This window comes from Polyodon spathula, chromosome 18 (assembly GCF_017654505.1).
Source record: "Polyodon spathula isolate WHYD16114869_AA chromosome 18, ASM1765450v1, whole genome shotgun sequence".
Taxonomy (NCBI): domain Eukaryota; kingdom Metazoa; phylum Chordata; class Actinopteri; order Acipenseriformes; family Polyodontidae; genus Polyodon; species Polyodon spathula.
The window spans coordinates 4,883,824-4,900,279 of record NC_054551.1 but is presented as its reverse complement, the minus strand read 5'-3'; the positions used below and the strand labels follow the sequence as shown (position 1 = coordinate 4,900,279).

Sequence of the window (16,456 nt, the reverse complement as noted above, 5' to 3'; positions counted from 1 at the left end):
AAGGCGTATTTTGCTTTGTTCGTCTTTTTATTTATTTATTTATTTATTTATTTATTTATTTATTTATTTATTTATTAGCAACAACACCTCACCCACCCCGGAAGACAAAAATACCGTTGATTAACATTTGCCATATAAATATAACAATAGTATTTTCAAAGATTACTTTAGTGTATAGTAAAAAATATATATACATACAAAAATACACAATAATACATTAATAGACAAATTTCCCTTTGGAATTTCAGAAGCAGCTTCTTAATCTTGGATTCGGAACTTGCGATCTCGAATATTTGTTGTAGTAGGGAAGATTTCAAAAGTGGGGAAGTCTCTCCGAGTACACGGTTGGTAGGTAAATTACAACGTCGAATTTATTTTTATATAAGGCATATTGCTACACTATTTCTGATTATGTTAGATAAAGCACTAGGCTACGTTACACTCAACTCACATATTTAAAAATACAAAATTCTGCCAGATTTGTCATCATTAACCTTATTTAAGTGTAACGTAACCAAATTGTATTTGTTGTCAGCTGTACGGGCAGCTAGTTTTTTTTTGTTTTTGTTTTTTAAAACATGTTTTAATAGTAACGCGTTTTTGTCAGTAAACTTTACATGGGATTACGGCTTTTATAGATGCATTTATTGCAAATCAACAATAATAATTATGCTCCATGTACGTATCAAGTGCTTTTGTTTACTGTGTCTGATCAAACACACCACACGCCTCTCCTGTCCTTAAAGTTGGCGTATAGGGAAAATATATATTATTATTGTAAAAACAAGATGTATTACAGCTATGTCTGTATATGATGAACAAATTATTTCACAGCCATATTTCTGATTACTGCTGAACAATAAGAATCCCAAATTGTAGACGTACGATGTCCCATAATATTCCATTGCTGCATTGTACGTTTGGTTTATAACGCTCCAATTGTTATTGACATTTCTCAGCCGGTGAAAGGGTGGGGTGTATGCAGAAATCCTCCTAAGATGAATGCAAACCAAGGCACTGTGGGCAGCGATCCAGTTATCCTAGCGACCGCTGGGTATGATCACACCGTTCGCTTCTGGCAGGCCCACAGTGGGGTTTGCACCAGGACTGTCCAACATCAAGATTCTGTATCCTTTTCACACAACTTCACAAATGCACTGTACTGTGTAAGGCAGTGAATTAGTTGATAGTGAGGGACTGCAGTGAAAAGTCTAAGGAACACAAAGCCACTTAGTGGCTTGGAATTTGGTTTCAGGAGATAAGGTTTCAGGACACTGCATGGCACGCCAGTGAGACTTGGGGTTTGAAACAGCAAAGTTGCCTCAAACTAAGTCTCCTTAAACCAGGTTTCAAGCCACTGTTCCTGAAAAAGTGGCTTTGTGTTCCCCCATTTTCAGATCTCCCAAAATTGACTTGGCCTTACGTAGTGTTAAACTGTGACTATGTAATTTGGAAAATATGAAGCAGTTTTGATGAATTTACTTTAAAATGTTTCTTTATTTAGGAGAATGCATTTCTAAATTACATCTTGAATAGGCTGCTAGCATATACTAACAGGTATACAATCAATAAAAACGGAAAATGATCAGATCATTGCATTGATATCCAAAACTGTCTCCATTCTTGGTTCCATTGTTCAGCAATTCTCCTTAATGAACCCTCCAGCAAGTGAATTCACTGGAGATCACTCCAGATCGCAGTATGATAGCAGCAGCAGGTAGGTGTGGTCTAGTTTAGACAGATGGATTACTCTGTGACACAGTCAGACACACACATAATTGTGATTAGATTGTTTTTTGTAGAATATTTCCAAACACAACGTTAGCAGAAGCAACATGAAAAATCATGTAAAATGGGGAAAATTCTAAAATATGTCAACTCAATTATAAGAAACCTACTAGTTAAAAAAAAACAAACAAACAAACAAAAAAACAACTTAATTATACTTTTAGTAGGACATTTACTTATATTATTACTTAATGATTTCTTGATGTCAATTTGCTGGAAGGGATAAGACTGGTAAACCAAATGTCTGTTTTTAACATTATATTTCCTTTAATATTTCCTTCTAAATACATAATGTATTTGTAAGGTTCAGCAGGATCTAGAAAAAACTTATCTTTCTATAAATCCTTTGTAGCTATGACTTGCTTTTCTTCTTGACATCAGCATGGATTTTATGCCACTACCAAGAGCGGACTATTGTTCCTGAAGAACAAATTACACACAACAAAACTGGCAGTGAATATGGAAATATTTTACTAACCAAATGTATGTTTGTGTGGTAGGCTACCAGCACATTCGAATGTATGATCTGAACTCAAATAACCCCAACCCTGTTATCAATTATGATGGCGTCAGCAAGAACATCACTTCGGTGGGGTTTCATGAGGATGGCCGCTGGATGTACACAGGGGGGGAGGACTGCATGGCCAGGATTTGGGACTTAAGGTAGCATGCAGATAATCAAAAACAAATTAAAAAAGAAATCCAGGCTTTCATGTCCAGGCATTACATTTTAATTTTGTTTTGTAAGGTCACGGAACCTGCAGTGCCAACGGATCTTTCAAGTCAATGCACCTATTAACTGTGTCTGCTTGCATCCAAATCAGGTATTCAATATTTCTGCTAATGTATTTTCCTTAGCAACAGCTTGGCTCATACACAGGATAAGAAAACAAGAAATAGAAAAAAGCATTTTTGTTCAACCCCAAGCTGATTTGAATTTACATTTATTTTACGTGCATCATAAAATGGTTTGCCCACTTTGTAAAATGGTTTTCTGCAGATTGAAGCTGTGTGAACACCATGTTTTACAGCAAACTAAACTTGGAAGTTTGAGATGTGATATTCATTACAATGATTAATTTAATGATCATAGAGGAAGAACAAAAAAAAAAAGTTGATTGTTTTTTAATTATTTAATTTTTGTTTTTCAAGGCAGAACTTATTGTTGGTGACCAGAGTGGAGTTATTCATATCTGGGATCTTAAAACTGATCACAACGAACAGCTGATTCCAGAGCCAGAGGTTTCAGTTAACTCTGTTCATATCGATCCTGATGCCAGCTACATGGCAGCTGTCAACAGCTCAGTAAGTTACCAGTGTAATAATGTATGCAGGTAAATGTCCAAAAAGCACACAAACTGTAACGCAGAAACGAATTGGTTTGCAGGTTACAATTTAACAAACATTCAGTTTAAACTTACAGTGAATTTCAAATGCATGTCTATGATGAGTAATACACAGTATTGAATATGGCATTTGTATTTCTTTTGTTTGTGTAGGGAAACTGTTACGTGTGGAATTTGGCTGGAGGCATCGGAGAAGAGGTGACACAGCTGATTCCCAAGACAAAAATACCAGCCCACAAACGATACGCCCTCAGATGTAAATTTAGCCCAGATTCTACGTAAGTGGACATTTTCTTAAGTTCTCTTCTGAGCCGGCAAGGTTTGCAGAGATTATTTCTGTGACTTCGAGCCTGTAACTCAAACCTTTCTGCTAATGCAAAGCTTCACATGCCCCTAACAAAATGAAAGCTGTAGTTTAGAAATGTATCTTGCGGGGGTTATGCCTGTAATGTGCTGATTTCTACTGTCACCCAACAGACTCTTAGCTACTTGTTCTGCTGACCAGACCTGCAAGATATGGAGAACCTCCAACTTCTCTCTGATGACAGAGCTGAGCATCAAGAGCAATAACCCAGGGGAGACATCTCGTGGCTGGATGTGGGACTGCGCCTTCTCTGGGGATTCACAGTACATTGTCACGGGTAAGAAAGCTGCTCCAGTCTGAGAACTTTGTTTTGCTTTTAAATCAGATTTTTTTTTTTTTGTGTGAAGTATGGCATCTGGCTATTTTGTTAATTGTCTTTTGACTCTGTTGTCTTTCTTATCTTACCACTGTCAATGCAACGATGAGAGAATATAACATGTCTGGTTACTTAGTGTTGTTTACTTCTCATGTATTCAGGAAATTATTTCCCAATTGCAGCAAACTGGGTTAAAGCAAGATCATATGCAAAAGGAAATTCTAAAAGGGTATAATCCGTGTTCTTGGGTGAGACAAAGAAACTATTATAAAAGGTGTGCTGTCTGTCGATTTTAGTTCACACTAAAAGCTGAAATATCTAATACTGCTGTGCAATGGGAGTCTTCAATTACAACCTGCTTAGTGTCTCTTATTTTGTTGTTTCAGCCTCGTCAGATAACCTGGCCAGACTGTGGTGTGTGGAGACGGGCGAGATCAAGAGAGAGTACAGCGGTCACCAGAAAGCTGTTGTGTGCCTGGCCTTTAACGACAGTGTCCTGGGGTGAGGAGACGGCTTCTTCACTGCTGGATTTCATCTGAGAAGGCTGACCTGTTTCTTTGTATATATGCACACTTCCTCAGCTGTGAAATATGGACCACTTTCTTAGCACATTGACTAGCAGGAATTGTGTTTGCTGTGGATCCCTGATGTGTTTCTGCTGAGTAAATTTAAGAATTGATTTTATTTGTAATTTTACTGAGACTGCAGAGACATCGGGTGTTAAGGTCTGATGTATCCTGATAAGCCCTGTTCTGCTACTTTATTGATCTGGTCTGATGCATTATACGTCACATGGTGGAAGATTCTGTGTTGACGTACTCCAAACGGGACCTACGCTCATAAAACAACCTTTAAGACAGACTGAATCATGCAAGCATGTTGGATCTTCTGTTTAAAAAAAAAAAAAAAAAAAAAAAAAAAAAAAAAAAACTAATGTTTTCATTATTTTGTAAAATAAAACATCAATGCATCGATTATCGTTGGTAAATGCCTATATGGTAATCAAATAAGAAATTATTGTCTCATATTTTAGGTATTTGTTTGTTTTATCTTTAAAAAAAACTGTAATTCAGTTTATTGACAGGAGCTACTACAAATGCTATAGTTGTCTCGATAAAAAAATGATTCAAACATACATATATCACCTTTTGTAAAAAATATACAACCTTTTATTTTCCATAAGGACCAGATTTACTATGCTTTTGCCACAGTTTGTAATTTGCAGTTTCTTTCTAAGTGGAAGTCAGGCTGTCTAAACATTTGAATGAATAACATTCCTTTTTTGCAAATAAGTGGTGCTGAATTTGAGTAAAAGCTTACTAAACCCATCCCTTAATTTTTTGGTCAGTGTTCAATGCAGCTCAAGTTCACCAAAGTGTTTTTCAGAGTACAGAGACAGCAGTGAAAAGAGGACCACGTTGTTCTTTTGGCATAATGGGATGCATGCCACGGTTCACTCAGGAAGATAATAGAAGCAGACTGAAACACAGATGCTGTTTGGAAAGCATATATCAATGCAGAAATAAATTAACCTTTGTTTTCCTGGACCTGTGAAAAACAAGGGAAAAGGTCGTTTACAGACCAAAACAAAGGCTGGACCACTGTGCAGCTGAATCCTTCGTCTTTGGGCTTGTGTGTCACCGAGTAACTACAGTCTAAGGACAAAGTTTTACTTGTTATTTACAGCACCACAGAAGAGCACTTGTCAGAAGGTCATTGTATTTTAATGCTGTATCACATTTCTTTTTCTACAGTGTTACCAATGAGCAACAAATTAACATACACCATGGGTTTAGAAGCCACTTTCTGCATGGTGTGTATTATTTCTTACAGTTTTTATACGGTCATTCATGTGTTTGTCATTTAATATTCATACTGTACATATGGTCTATATTCTGTTACATTTGAAGGGGTTCCTGCTGGAAGGGAAAACCCCACAGAAATTCAAATTGATGTTTATCCAGTATAGTTGGAAAATCTAGGTCAGTGAATTCTGTATGTGAAGGGTCCTTACACTGCAAAGAGTAGTACACGTTACTATAAACCTGGCCTAACCATGAATTATCGAATCTTAAATTAACCAGTGCTGTAATTCAATTCGGTCCATACTATCTCTACACTACATTATGTTGGGCTAACTTACAGACGATCACCTAAAACTTACCTTGAGTTTTCCTCACCCAGAAGATGGGTATGCGGTCACACAAAGTCTGGAATGGTTTCCCTAATGTCAGGGGCTCCACTTGATTCTTTCCCAAGACACCTAAGAATTCTGTGTGATTTCTGGTCTGGTTGCCTTGCAGCCAAAACTCATTGACCTGAGAACAAGTACACAGTGTTCATTACCTGGCAATTATTGTGTTTTAAGAATCTATCAATTGCGGCCTTGATGCCTTCCCCCTGGGTCCTCATTACCCCAGCAAACAGTCTGCAATGATTGGTAATTACCTCTACCGCAGATCCTATTTCTTCACTAATTAACTCATGGAAACCGAGATTAGTATATGTTATATTTTCCACTGTTTCTTTGGATGGAATAAGAAACATGCAGCATGTGGTGCTCTGTGTTACAGAACACAGACTAGCTATCAAACCTGGACAAGCCATTGAACTGAAACATCAGAAAAGCCATTTTTCACAATACAAACCTGCAGTAGTGCATGCTGCTAATATTTTAATATATTAATATTGTAGCGATCCCGGTTAACGCAGGCAGGCGTATCACAAAGGGCGAGGCAATCCACACACAGGCGGTGGGCAGGTGCGAACCTTGACCGGCAAGGAGTGTATATCGGGGCTTATGTCCCAGAGTGTGATTACTTCACCTTCCAGCCCTGCCTTCACCCGTGCACACTACACTCTCCCCTGCTAGCCTCAAGTCCGCCCGGGACTTGCTCACCAGGTTACAGTCCGACGTGTGCATGCCGGGGTACTTGCATCCCACTACTGACACTAATGTAGCGATCTCGGTTAACTCAGCAAGGTGCATCACACAGGGCAAGGCAATCCACACAAAGGCGGAGGGCAGGTGCGAACCCAGGACGTCTGGCACTAAAGCATAACGCTGCGTATATCAGGCTTCTGTCTCTGTGTGAATACGTCACCTACCAGCCCTGCTGCTGCCTTCCCCCTTGCACACTACAATATATTAATCTGCAGCAGAACCAAAAACATCTTTTGTGGGTTGTGTTGCTGTTTTAAATCAGCGTTTTCCTTTGGTAATTCAGTTTCATAAGCACTTGCTTTGATGAGAAGTTGGAGATTTTTTACCTCATTTGTAAACCCCATCCCTTTAATTTCTCTCTCTGATGTACGGTGCTTCCACAGATGCAATGGCAGAACAGGAACAACAATGTTGTAATTATTTTTTTTATTTTTTTAATTGTTTTGAGTAGTTGCCAGTTGTTTTTTTTTTATCATTTTCTTCCAGTTTAGAATAGCCAATTATTTTTAGCCTCAGCTCACCTCTACCACCCCCGCCCTGACTCGGGAGCGGCAAAGACAAACACACGCTATCCTCTGAAGTGTGTGCCGTCAGCCGACCACTTCTTTTCACACTGGAGACTCACTATGCAGCCACCTCAGAGCTACAGCGTCGGAGGACACCACAGCTCTGGGCAGCTTACAGGCAAGACCGCAGGCACTGCGCCAGACTACAGAGGTCACTGAGTGCCTGGTGTGCCGAGGACACCCTGACCGACCTAAGCCCTCCACCCCCCCAGGTGACCAATTGTGTGCCGCCCCTTGGGAGCTCCTATCCACAGACGGCAGTGGAATAGCCTGGACTCTAACTGGTGACTTCCAGGCTATAGGGTGCATCCTGCACTCCACTCAGAGTGCCTTTACCGGATGCGCCCCTATACTGTTTTATTCTTAACACAGAGCTACAGCCAAACTTTTTGCATCACCCTATATAATTGCTTCATAAAGTCGAATGAAACCTGTTGAATATTGTTCATTAACATACATGCATGTTCAGTTACATACAGCTTTGTAGTTTTCCATACACTTAATGAAAAACTGACAAAAATGGAAAGATGTGACATTTCGAAATTCCTGTAGGCTTTTGTGTTACCATTTTATAGTTTATTTGATTACATGATGTTAAACAACTAAATTCTACTCATACGGTTTATATATATATATAATTTCGCAATCCTAAAATTCTAGGTAATGCAAAATGTTTGGCCATCAGAAAGAGCCAGCATTATCTAGTAATCTTTACCACTGGATCAAGTTTCTCTTTGTTTTGTTGGCATTATCTGAGTTTGCATTTTGTGGAACCTTCTAACTTGTGTGCAGCTTAAAGCTTGTGTATAATGTTTTTGGTATATATAATGTCAGGAGCCTGTCGCAGATCCCACTGCTCTGCAGCTCTGTGTCTGAATACAACATGAGCCAAGAAAAACTGTTTAACAAACCACCCATTCTACTGAAACCAAATCTAGTGGCTTCACTCCATTAACTCCACTAAAACTGTGTTTCTACATCATTACATGTGTATTTCAATGAGGATTAAAACAGACATACCTTTGTCTAATCTTCCTGCAATAATATATTAGATGGTAATGGGATCAGGCCTCTGCAGAGCAAGCCTTCCTCCAAGTGTTCTTTTCCACTACCTGTCCATTACACACTTTCTACAGAAATAAAATGTACACTGACAAGTAACTTTGGCAAGTTTCAGGTTTCTGATTTTACATTTAATTTGCTTCAGTCGTCATTATTGTGAGGGAGCCCAAGGGATTAAAATGCGACCACCATGCTGGAAATTAGCAAGAGAGATCACACCGATAAAGTCAATTTTGCACATACGCACAGTGTACCTTGTGTTTGGACATATTCAGAATGGTCTGGACGTTTTCTAAATCGTCTCTTTCCATTTTTCGCAGAAAGCAGGTGTCCCGGTTCTCAGGTCTGTAACATAATAAACCCTGAAAAAGCACAGAAAACCATCAATGACCTCCATACACCACTACATATACTTGATACACGCACACCCAGATGCAATGGCTTACTTGTGTAGATAAGAGAGTTTAAGCAAAGAAAATCTTCTGTCAGCCTTCAAGGTCTCAAGCTGGAGTTATGTTCTGTTTCTGAAAAAGGCTGCTGCTGACTGGTAAACTATATCATGTTATGGGATTTCTGTTTTAGTCTGATGTGTTTGTTATGACTACAGTAACTAAAAAACACAGATAAACCCTAGTAAAACACTGTAGTAAAGCATGTGAAAAATGACCATGGAGGTCATGTTATTGTTACTGTATGTTACCATTATTGCTGTTATACTGTAGGTGTTTATAGTGTTACCCAAAGTCAATCATTTGTGGGAATTTCTGGTTTACTCACATTTTGCAAGTCAAACAGCACTGCCGTAGTGTGGTTAGTTTGGGACGTTACGTAATACGTTACTACATCCCTCTGCTTGTCGACTAAAGCAGACCTGTTCACAGAGGAGCCAGACTGGTCTTGAAACTGTATTTGAACAATCTGAAAAGATTATATGGTATAGGTTGGCTTGTTGAACAAAACTGGCAGGGTTAGAATAATCTAGAAACCTTATTTTTTTTTTTTTTTTTTTTTTTTTTGTTTTTTTTGGTGTTTTTTTTTTTTTTAATTACAGATATATTAAATTATATTGAACAAGGGACAAGTTAACAGTTATGAAAAAAAAATACTCCAAACACTGCTTATTGGCATTAAAGGAGAGAGAACAAATCAAGTTTTACCTCATATCAGGTTAGTAGCTCTCTGTTTTGAAGGTTTTTAAACTATATTTTGGGATAAACGGAGTGTTCAATTACACCGCTATAGATCAAACTGGTTCTCTGAGTGGTAGGTCAAAAAATGCCTTTTTGCAGCTAGGCCACTGTAGTGAAACTGAGTACAGGAAATTATTCAGATCTATCTGCATATTCTAAACTCAGCATAACATACAAGCACTTACAAAGGATCTTCAACAAAAAGAGGGACTGTAGTTGCATCTGTCTTAAACTTGGTAAGCTAACTTTAAAGTTGTATCTATGCTAGTTGTCTTTCTTTATTTCTTTCTTTGACGCTGTTATATGCATAGTTAATCACATTCATAACTAACATACAGTCTGACTTCTGGTCTAAACATTTGTCTTGAATTAATTATGTTTCTTTCAGTATTTTCATGTATATTTCATCATATTTGTCTTACCTTTTGGTTATTTGGTTTAAATCCTAGAATTCCTATAACAGTAATTGTAATAAGAGTTAATATGAAAACAGTGGTCAGAGATCCCCATAAAATCTTATTGGGAGGTTTTGATTCTAGTGCTGTGCTCCTGTCTTCTTCCTGTAAAATAAAAAACAGCAACTATGTTTCTTCATCTTTTCATCCTGTTTAATCAGCTGTCAAATGCAAAAATGATTACAACTGAATCGTAAATCAAATCTAAAGTATAAAACTGAAAATGACATGAATCCATCATTTCATCAAAGAATACTGTAAGTAACACAGTAACACATTTCAAGATCAATCTGCCATTGTATTACAAATGAGCAGAATGACCTTAATAACACTTGTGTTGACAACGTATCTCCATTTTTCTCTAGACAAAATGGAAAAGCACAAATGAATACCAACATAAGAGCATAAGAAAGTTTACAAACGGAGGCCATTCGGCCCATCTTGCTTCTTTGGTTGTTAGTAGCTTATTGATCTCAGAATTTTGGTTCTTGAAGGATCCCAGGGTGTCAGCTTCAACAACATTACTGGGGAGTTGGTTCCAGGCTCCCACAATTCTCTGTGTAAAAAAGTGCCTCCTGTTTTCTGTTCTGAATGCCCCTTTATCTAATCTCCATTTGTGACCATTTGTCAATATCATAAAATGAGGAGTTTCTTTGCAAGCTGATTTAACAGCAAAACTATAGTACCAATAAACAGTAGAAGCATAACAATAAATTGCATAAATTTAAACTTCTGTATGTTAAAGCAAGTTATATGTATTAAGCCGTGGTCATTTATCATTTTGAATAAAGACGTAGTTATGCTGTTCCTCCTTACCGTATTGTGTGTATCCCCCGTGCATTTTGCCATACAGCCCCTAAGCCTCTCCATACCTCTTCACTGTGCCTGCTGCTTCTGTGCTCTACAGCTGACAATGTTCAGATTGTACATGATCAGGGCAGAAGAATGGACAGTCGCATACCTGAGTGACATTCTCATTAGAGGCAAGGCAGTATCCCTTGCTACAGCCCAGTAATCCAGAGCCACGTGACCCCCCGAAATACAGTATAACAGACAATACACAATAGACAAAGGAAAACATACTGACGAGTAATGCTGTCGGCACCAAGAAGATAAGTTTTGTTTTTTTTTATAAGGAGAAAATTTGTCTGCCAGTGTCCAAGGTGACTCTGGGGAAACTATGGTACAAAAACTAAAAGGGCTTAATGTGTAACGTGATACTGTAATTTTACAGTAAAGCAGGACTATAAAAGCAACAACTGATTAAAAAGGAAAAAAAAAAAAAAAAAATTCCAGCACAGCGAAAATTACTTTGCATATTATCAGATGAGACTGACATTATTCATGTTCATTTATAACTGATCAATTGAAAAAATAATAATTGGGAATATATGAAATAAGTCAAATAAAAAAAAAGTGATTAAAGGAAGGTAGTTTAAAACCTGGTCTGCTACAGCTATACTTCCACAAAAAGCTTCCTTGAAGTGGATTTTGGCATTTCAATTTTCACTGGTATGTTTAAACCTGATTATGAGGATAGAAAAGAGAGATTTGCTCTAATTTTAGTTAAATTATTATATTAAGTACATTGTAAAAAAACATTATATGTGGTATAATAACAGGAAGTTAAACAACTACAAATAAAAGACTTAATTGTTCAAATGGCAATCAAAAGAAAAGTGCATGTAGACGGATGTTACATTACAACACTACAGTACTTAGTAATTATAAAACACATGGTTAGTGGTACTGTATCAGACATTTTATTGCATAGGTAATTACTCTTCTAAATGGAATACAGTGTTTTTACGGATTGTTAAACACTAAAGGACATCTGGGCATCACACAGCACTGGTGTTTTACAGCACACTGTCCAATTCAAGTAGACTACACAGCTCTTCATGCTTTACTATATAACACATAACTATTTTATAACATCCTTTAGTCATCATTCTACAAATGGTTTTATATGGTGCACAGTGATCTTTAACTACTAAAATATTTTTTGTGTTTAAAATATAGTGACCGTTACTTTTATTTTCAAGATTTGTTTAATTCTGTTTTCCCCTGGATTTTCTGTGCACACAGTTACTTACACTGGATACACATTACATGTGTATTGCACAACATTAGGGTTACAGTACTAGTCCCATCAAGGCTGTTGTATTGTGTACTACTGTTTGAAACCACGACTATACACATATACAATAACATACAACAATGAGTCTGTAGTCATACAAGATGCTGAAGAATATCACAGGTTGCTAAAATCTTCACGGCACACAGTTTGTTTATGAATATACGTGTGATAAATAAGCATTTTCCCAACCATACAGTAATGGATTTCAAGCCAGTGTCAGTATTTGGCCAATAAAATTAAAATCACAAACATAAATGAAATGTTACACCTCAAGAGGGTATTTTTTTCCCTGGCAAAATACTTTTAATAAATAAAACAAAACTACTGCTCTGTATTTTATTTCAATGTTGCTGACTTGGTCCCATTTGGGCTATACTTTCAGTGCTTTTCTATTTTTAAAGTATATTGAAGTGTCACTAAAGAAAATGTAGTGGACTAATACACAGTAGAAAGAAATAATTATGAGGGAACACTTGAAATAAACAACAGTGCACAAAATTGCTCTATATGGATTGTCTGGATCGTTACATTTTGTGATGACCACAGGAGTGTAAAAGAGCACCTTTATAAATGAACGCAGATGTCTTTTCCCAAAGCAGATAGCTGCTTCAGTCTTTGCAGCTGGCAGGAAGGATCATCAAGTCTTTCTTAAATGCTTTTTACGATTGACGACTGGTTTCACAGAGCTGGATTAGCGTTCATCTTGGAGCACTTTACCTGGGGTAACATTAGGTAGTCCAAGATTCATGCTTGTCTGGGTTTATGGAACCACCCATTACTGTTTAAATTATGCATGACTAAATCATCATTAAATGGCAAATACTGTATGAAACCTGACCTGTTCCTGTCGCTGGACCCAAGAGTTAGTCATGGAGATGTTCTTATTTGGAGATGTTTTTGTTTTCTTGAGGCACAAGAATAAACCTGCTAGACCGTGATTATACTAAAACTAGATAATTATTACTAGCTTAAGAATCGAAATACCACTGCCCACTACCAATATGTTCACAACACTGACACAAATACAACTGAAACAGCAGGTTTATGAAATTTGGGCAACGAAAAACCTTGAAGAATTAAAGTTGTTTGTTATTGGTACAGTCCTATATGACTGCCTTGGTCTAAATATCAGTGCCCTAAAGAATTTATCTTCAGTGACTGTGTCGTCTAGGTTTTCGCAGTACATGATGGTTGAGAAATGTATTTACCTCACATTCATTTTAAATAATTAAAAAAGTTATATTACTAAAGATATTTTTTTATTACTATATATTTAAGTGCTCACTATAGGCAAGTCCTCATTTGTAAACTCTCGCTGTAGGCAGGCCTGAATGGGCGCGGGTATGGCTGTTCTGAAAGCCCACGAAGTCAGAGTACAACCTTGTCATCCCTGCAGGGCTGGCAAGAGGTCAGCAATGGTCTCCACATAATAATCCGGCACCATGCCTGTCCGTTCAGGGCAGTGGCTCTCTTGATGGGCTGTAGCCTCGATCAGGTGGGAGACTCCAGTGAGGGTCAGAACAGTCTTTAGGCCACAGCTGGAGCCCAGCAGGATATCAGTGTCCAGCCGGTCACCCACCATCACTGTCCGGGCTGGGTCGATCCCGTACTCGCTGACCACGCAGTCAAACATGAAGTGGCTCGGCTTGCCAATGATCTGAGCCTTGCGCTGGGCTGCCGTTTCTACAGCTCGGACCAAACACCCTGTGCCTGAAAAGAAAAAAAGAAAATCACAACAGCTGGATCACAAACACAATATGGTATATATAGAAAGCTCAACAACATGGTATACACAGCACTCCTTACATGAAACCAGTTCAATCAATACTCTGGTCACAGACATTAAAGGCTGCAGTTCAGACTGGCTGAATGAAAGATGGCAGCACATAAAACTGCATATGCTGTTGCACACCGCAGTTCACTAACGTTGGAGGTATGGCTCAGTTCCTCTTGATTTATTTACCTCTGTGTTGATCAACAGTTAGTATTTAAATATAAAACACCTCCTGGAAGAATGCTATTTGTTAACCATTCTTTCTAGTTTAAGTTTAAAAAAGAGAGATCTAAATAAACAAATAGCAAACACAACAAGACCTTAACAGACCTGGCACTACCCTTCCTCCTTCCAATGGCAGCCTGGTATCAGTATTGGTGCCCACAAACAGACAGTCAGGATTGTCCAGGTATTTGAGCGCTTTGGACAACTTCATGTAGCTGAAATGCTCATCAAACCCCACAACTACAGCTTTCACCTCGGGGTCCAAGGGAACATCAGCCCAGTCACTCTGCCCACCAGAGACTGGGTCTGGACCGGACCCTACTGTCTGAATACCGACTTTCTGTAACTCTTTGCTAAGAGCATTGCCGCCTATAAGGTAGACTTTTCCGTCTAGTTTAGCAATGTTCTTTAGGTACACAGCCGAGCAATACGCCGTGCCAAACACCTCTTCAGTTTTAGCCTGAAACCCCAGTTTTGCCATTTTCTCCGCATACATCTCCCTGGTTTTGGTGCTGTTGTTGGTGACAAAGAACACGCGTTTCCCGTTCTTCTTTAATAAATTGGTCACCTCGGATGCACCGGGAATGGCCTGGTCGCCACGCCATATAACCCCATCGCAATCAAACAGAAAATTGTCTACCGAATCCAGCAGCTCTTGGATCAGAGGACCGCTAAGTCTAGAGCATTTAGAGACAGCCATTTGGTTTTAGTAATGAGTGCGGTGCTCGCTTTTACAATTCAAGCTACAACCTACGCTTGTACAAGGAAGTCCCTGTCAAAGTCTTAAAGCTAAATGTAAATGGAAACAAAGCGGTGATGAGGATCTCTTGCCAGTTTCAGTGTCGCAACATCATTCCGATACTGTAAACCCCTCGCATTCTGTCTGGATGACCTTCCTGTGTAATTTACACTGCAGCCGACTGTTCTTCCGCGCTTTCTCTTAAAGGCACAGACTTCAATATAAGGTGCCCGTTTAAATGGCAAATAAACAGCCAATCAAAAAAAAAAAAAAAAAAAAAAAAAAAAACATAAACAACGAACGCTTGCGTTGAATTATATATAAACTTTCGTATGACATTACGTGCACTCTTTCGGGAAGCCTTTAAGAAGTTAATACCAAACATTACCACTACATTTTAACCGGAAGTGTTACGGCAATCAGACCTCTTTGTGATATACTGTAATATGGGTACGTTTCAGTAACACAAAAGAATCCATTATATACACTGTTTTATACAAAATATGCTTTGACGTACTGTACGCATGCCTAAGGATTTCTGTACATAATCACACTGTTTGTAAAAAAAGGGCGAGAAGAATATATATATATATATATATATATATATATATATATATATATATATATATATATATATATATATATATATATATATATATATACGTGAATCTCATCGTTCTTCCAAAACACAGTGACACAGATAAGTAAAATAAATCCACAAATTAAGACGACACATGAAATGTGGTGATAATTGTTAGACAACAAGCCTGAGGTTTCTCAAGATGTGCCGCCAGCTTCTACAGAGGAAAATTGAAGAAGCTTTTAACAAATCACCTGGGAAGGAATGAGAGCGGAGAAGCCGAGTTTGTGTGTGGCGTAGTGACTGTTACTACATTTGCCATCTTGTACACTGTAGAACTGTTGATACATTTTCAAAGATCTGTTACCATTTCATGCGATTTGTGTCCGAAGCAGTAAATAACCGTAGAGACATGTAGAAAAACTAGAAAAAATAAAAATAAAAAATAGCTCCACAGGCTATAAAGCTAAACAACTACTTTGTAGACAGGTGTTTAATATTCTTTATCAATATATTATTTATCAATGTAAATGATGTACATGGGCTTTTTTTGTTTTGTTTTACAAAACAAGCATTTTGTTTGTTTTGAAGTAAATTAAACGATGTTTGTGGGATACCACTCACTGACCAACATTCAGATAACAAGGTCATTATTTTTAGTAGTAGTGTAGTCGAATTGCTGTTGCAAACTTTAATAAATCAGTAGACAATAAATATATAACCTGCTTCAATATTTGACGCTCTTGTTAAATTTGATTCATTTATCCATATAAATATGCCATACCCTCCACCCCACCCCTTGTTGTCCACCCACTTTTAGAAAGGCTCCGGCGTATTAGTAAATTATGTGTAAGACCATGAGAATGAACACTTTGAAATTTTCACTTTACAAAATTTACAAAAACCAGAAAGAATTTAAAAAAAAACAAAAAAAACAAAAAAAACCTACATCATACATTTGGCTCCT

General features: G+C 37.8%; 3 protein-coding genes across 4 annotated transcripts; 1 reads left to right on the top strand and 2 right to left on the bottom strand.

Moving 5' to 3' along the window:
* Positions 1-247: 247 nt before the first annotated feature.
* mlst8 (MTOR associated protein, LST8 homolog (S. cerevisiae)) lies at positions 248-4,675 on the top strand. Of its 2 annotated transcripts, none has more exons than XM_041277235.1 (9): positions 248-348; positions 960-1,127; positions 1,666-1,717; positions 2,289-2,451; positions 2,537-2,612; positions 2,941-3,093; positions 3,288-3,412; positions 3,612-3,775; positions 4,201-4,675. In XM_041277235.1, exons 2-9 carry the CDS (start codon positions 999-1,001, stop codon positions 4,317-4,319), a joined length of 981 nt encoding a protein of 326 aa, XP_041133169.1. In that variant the 5' UTR covers positions 248-348; positions 960-998; the 3' UTR covers positions 4,320-4,675. The 2 variants fall into 2 exon arrangements, with proteins under 2 accessions (XP_041133169.1, XP_041133170.1); XM_041277236.1 differs by having other exon boundaries at positions 273-352.
* Positions 4,676-4,773: 98 nt separating this feature from the next.
* On the bottom strand, positions 4,774-11,668 carry bricd5 (BRICHOS domain containing 5). Its single transcript, XM_041277242.1, has 6 exons — positions 10,848-11,668; positions 9,999-10,136; positions 9,164-9,304; positions 8,641-8,748; positions 5,979-6,132; positions 4,774-5,362 (listed from the first exon to the last, which is right to left on the bottom strand). Exons 1-6 carry the CDS (start codon positions 10,899-10,901, stop codon positions 5,268-5,270), a joined length of 690 nt encoding a protein of 229 aa, XP_041133176.1. The 5' UTR covers positions 10,902-11,668; the 3' UTR covers positions 4,774-5,267.
* A 103-nt stretch (positions 11,669-11,771) lies between these two features.
* LOC121330603 (phosphoglycolate phosphatase) lies at positions 11,772-15,154 on the bottom strand. Its single transcript, XM_041277237.1, has 2 exons — positions 14,276-15,154; positions 11,772-13,881 (listed from the first exon to the last, which is right to left on the bottom strand). Exons 1-2 carry the CDS (start codon positions 14,868-14,870, stop codon positions 13,556-13,558), a joined length of 921 nt encoding a protein of 306 aa, XP_041133171.1. The 5' UTR covers positions 14,871-15,154; the 3' UTR covers positions 11,772-13,555.
* Positions 15,155-16,456: the final 1,302 nt, after the last annotated feature.

Bases quoted from the DNA above. Each gene is read 5' to 3' on its own strand.
- mlst8 (XM_041277235.1), top strand. From the start codon at position 999: ATGAATGCAAACCAAGGCACTGTGGGCAGCGATCCAGTTATCCTAGCG. The intron at 1,718-2,288 runs GTAGGTGTGGTC...TTTGTGTGGTAG, and splicing joins CAGTATGATAGCAGCAGCAG to GCTACCAGCACATTCGAATG. The intron at 2,613-2,940 runs GTATTCAATATT...TTGTTTTTCAAG, and splicing joins TCTGCTTGCATCCAAATCAG to GCAGAACTTATTGTTGGTGA.
- bricd5 (XM_041277242.1), bottom strand. From the start codon at position 10,901: ATGGAGAGGCTTAGGGGCTGTATGGCAAAATGCACGGGGGATACACAC. The intron at 10,137-10,847 runs GTAAGGAGGAAC...TTTATTTTACAG, and splicing joins CGGGGGATACACACAATACG to GAAGAAGACAGGAGCACAGC. The intron at 6,133-8,640 runs GTACACTGTGCG...ACTTGTTCTCAG, and splicing joins TGAATATGTCCAAACACAAG to GTCAATGAGTTTTGGCTGCA.
- LOC121330603 (XM_041277237.1), bottom strand. From the start codon at position 14,870: ATGGCTGTCTCTAAATGCTCTAGACTTAGCGGTCCTCTGATCCAAGAG. The intron at 13,882-14,275 runs GTCTGTTAAGGT...TTTTCTTTTCAG, and splicing joins AGGAGGAAGGGTAGTGCCAG to GCACAGGGTGTTTGGTCCGA.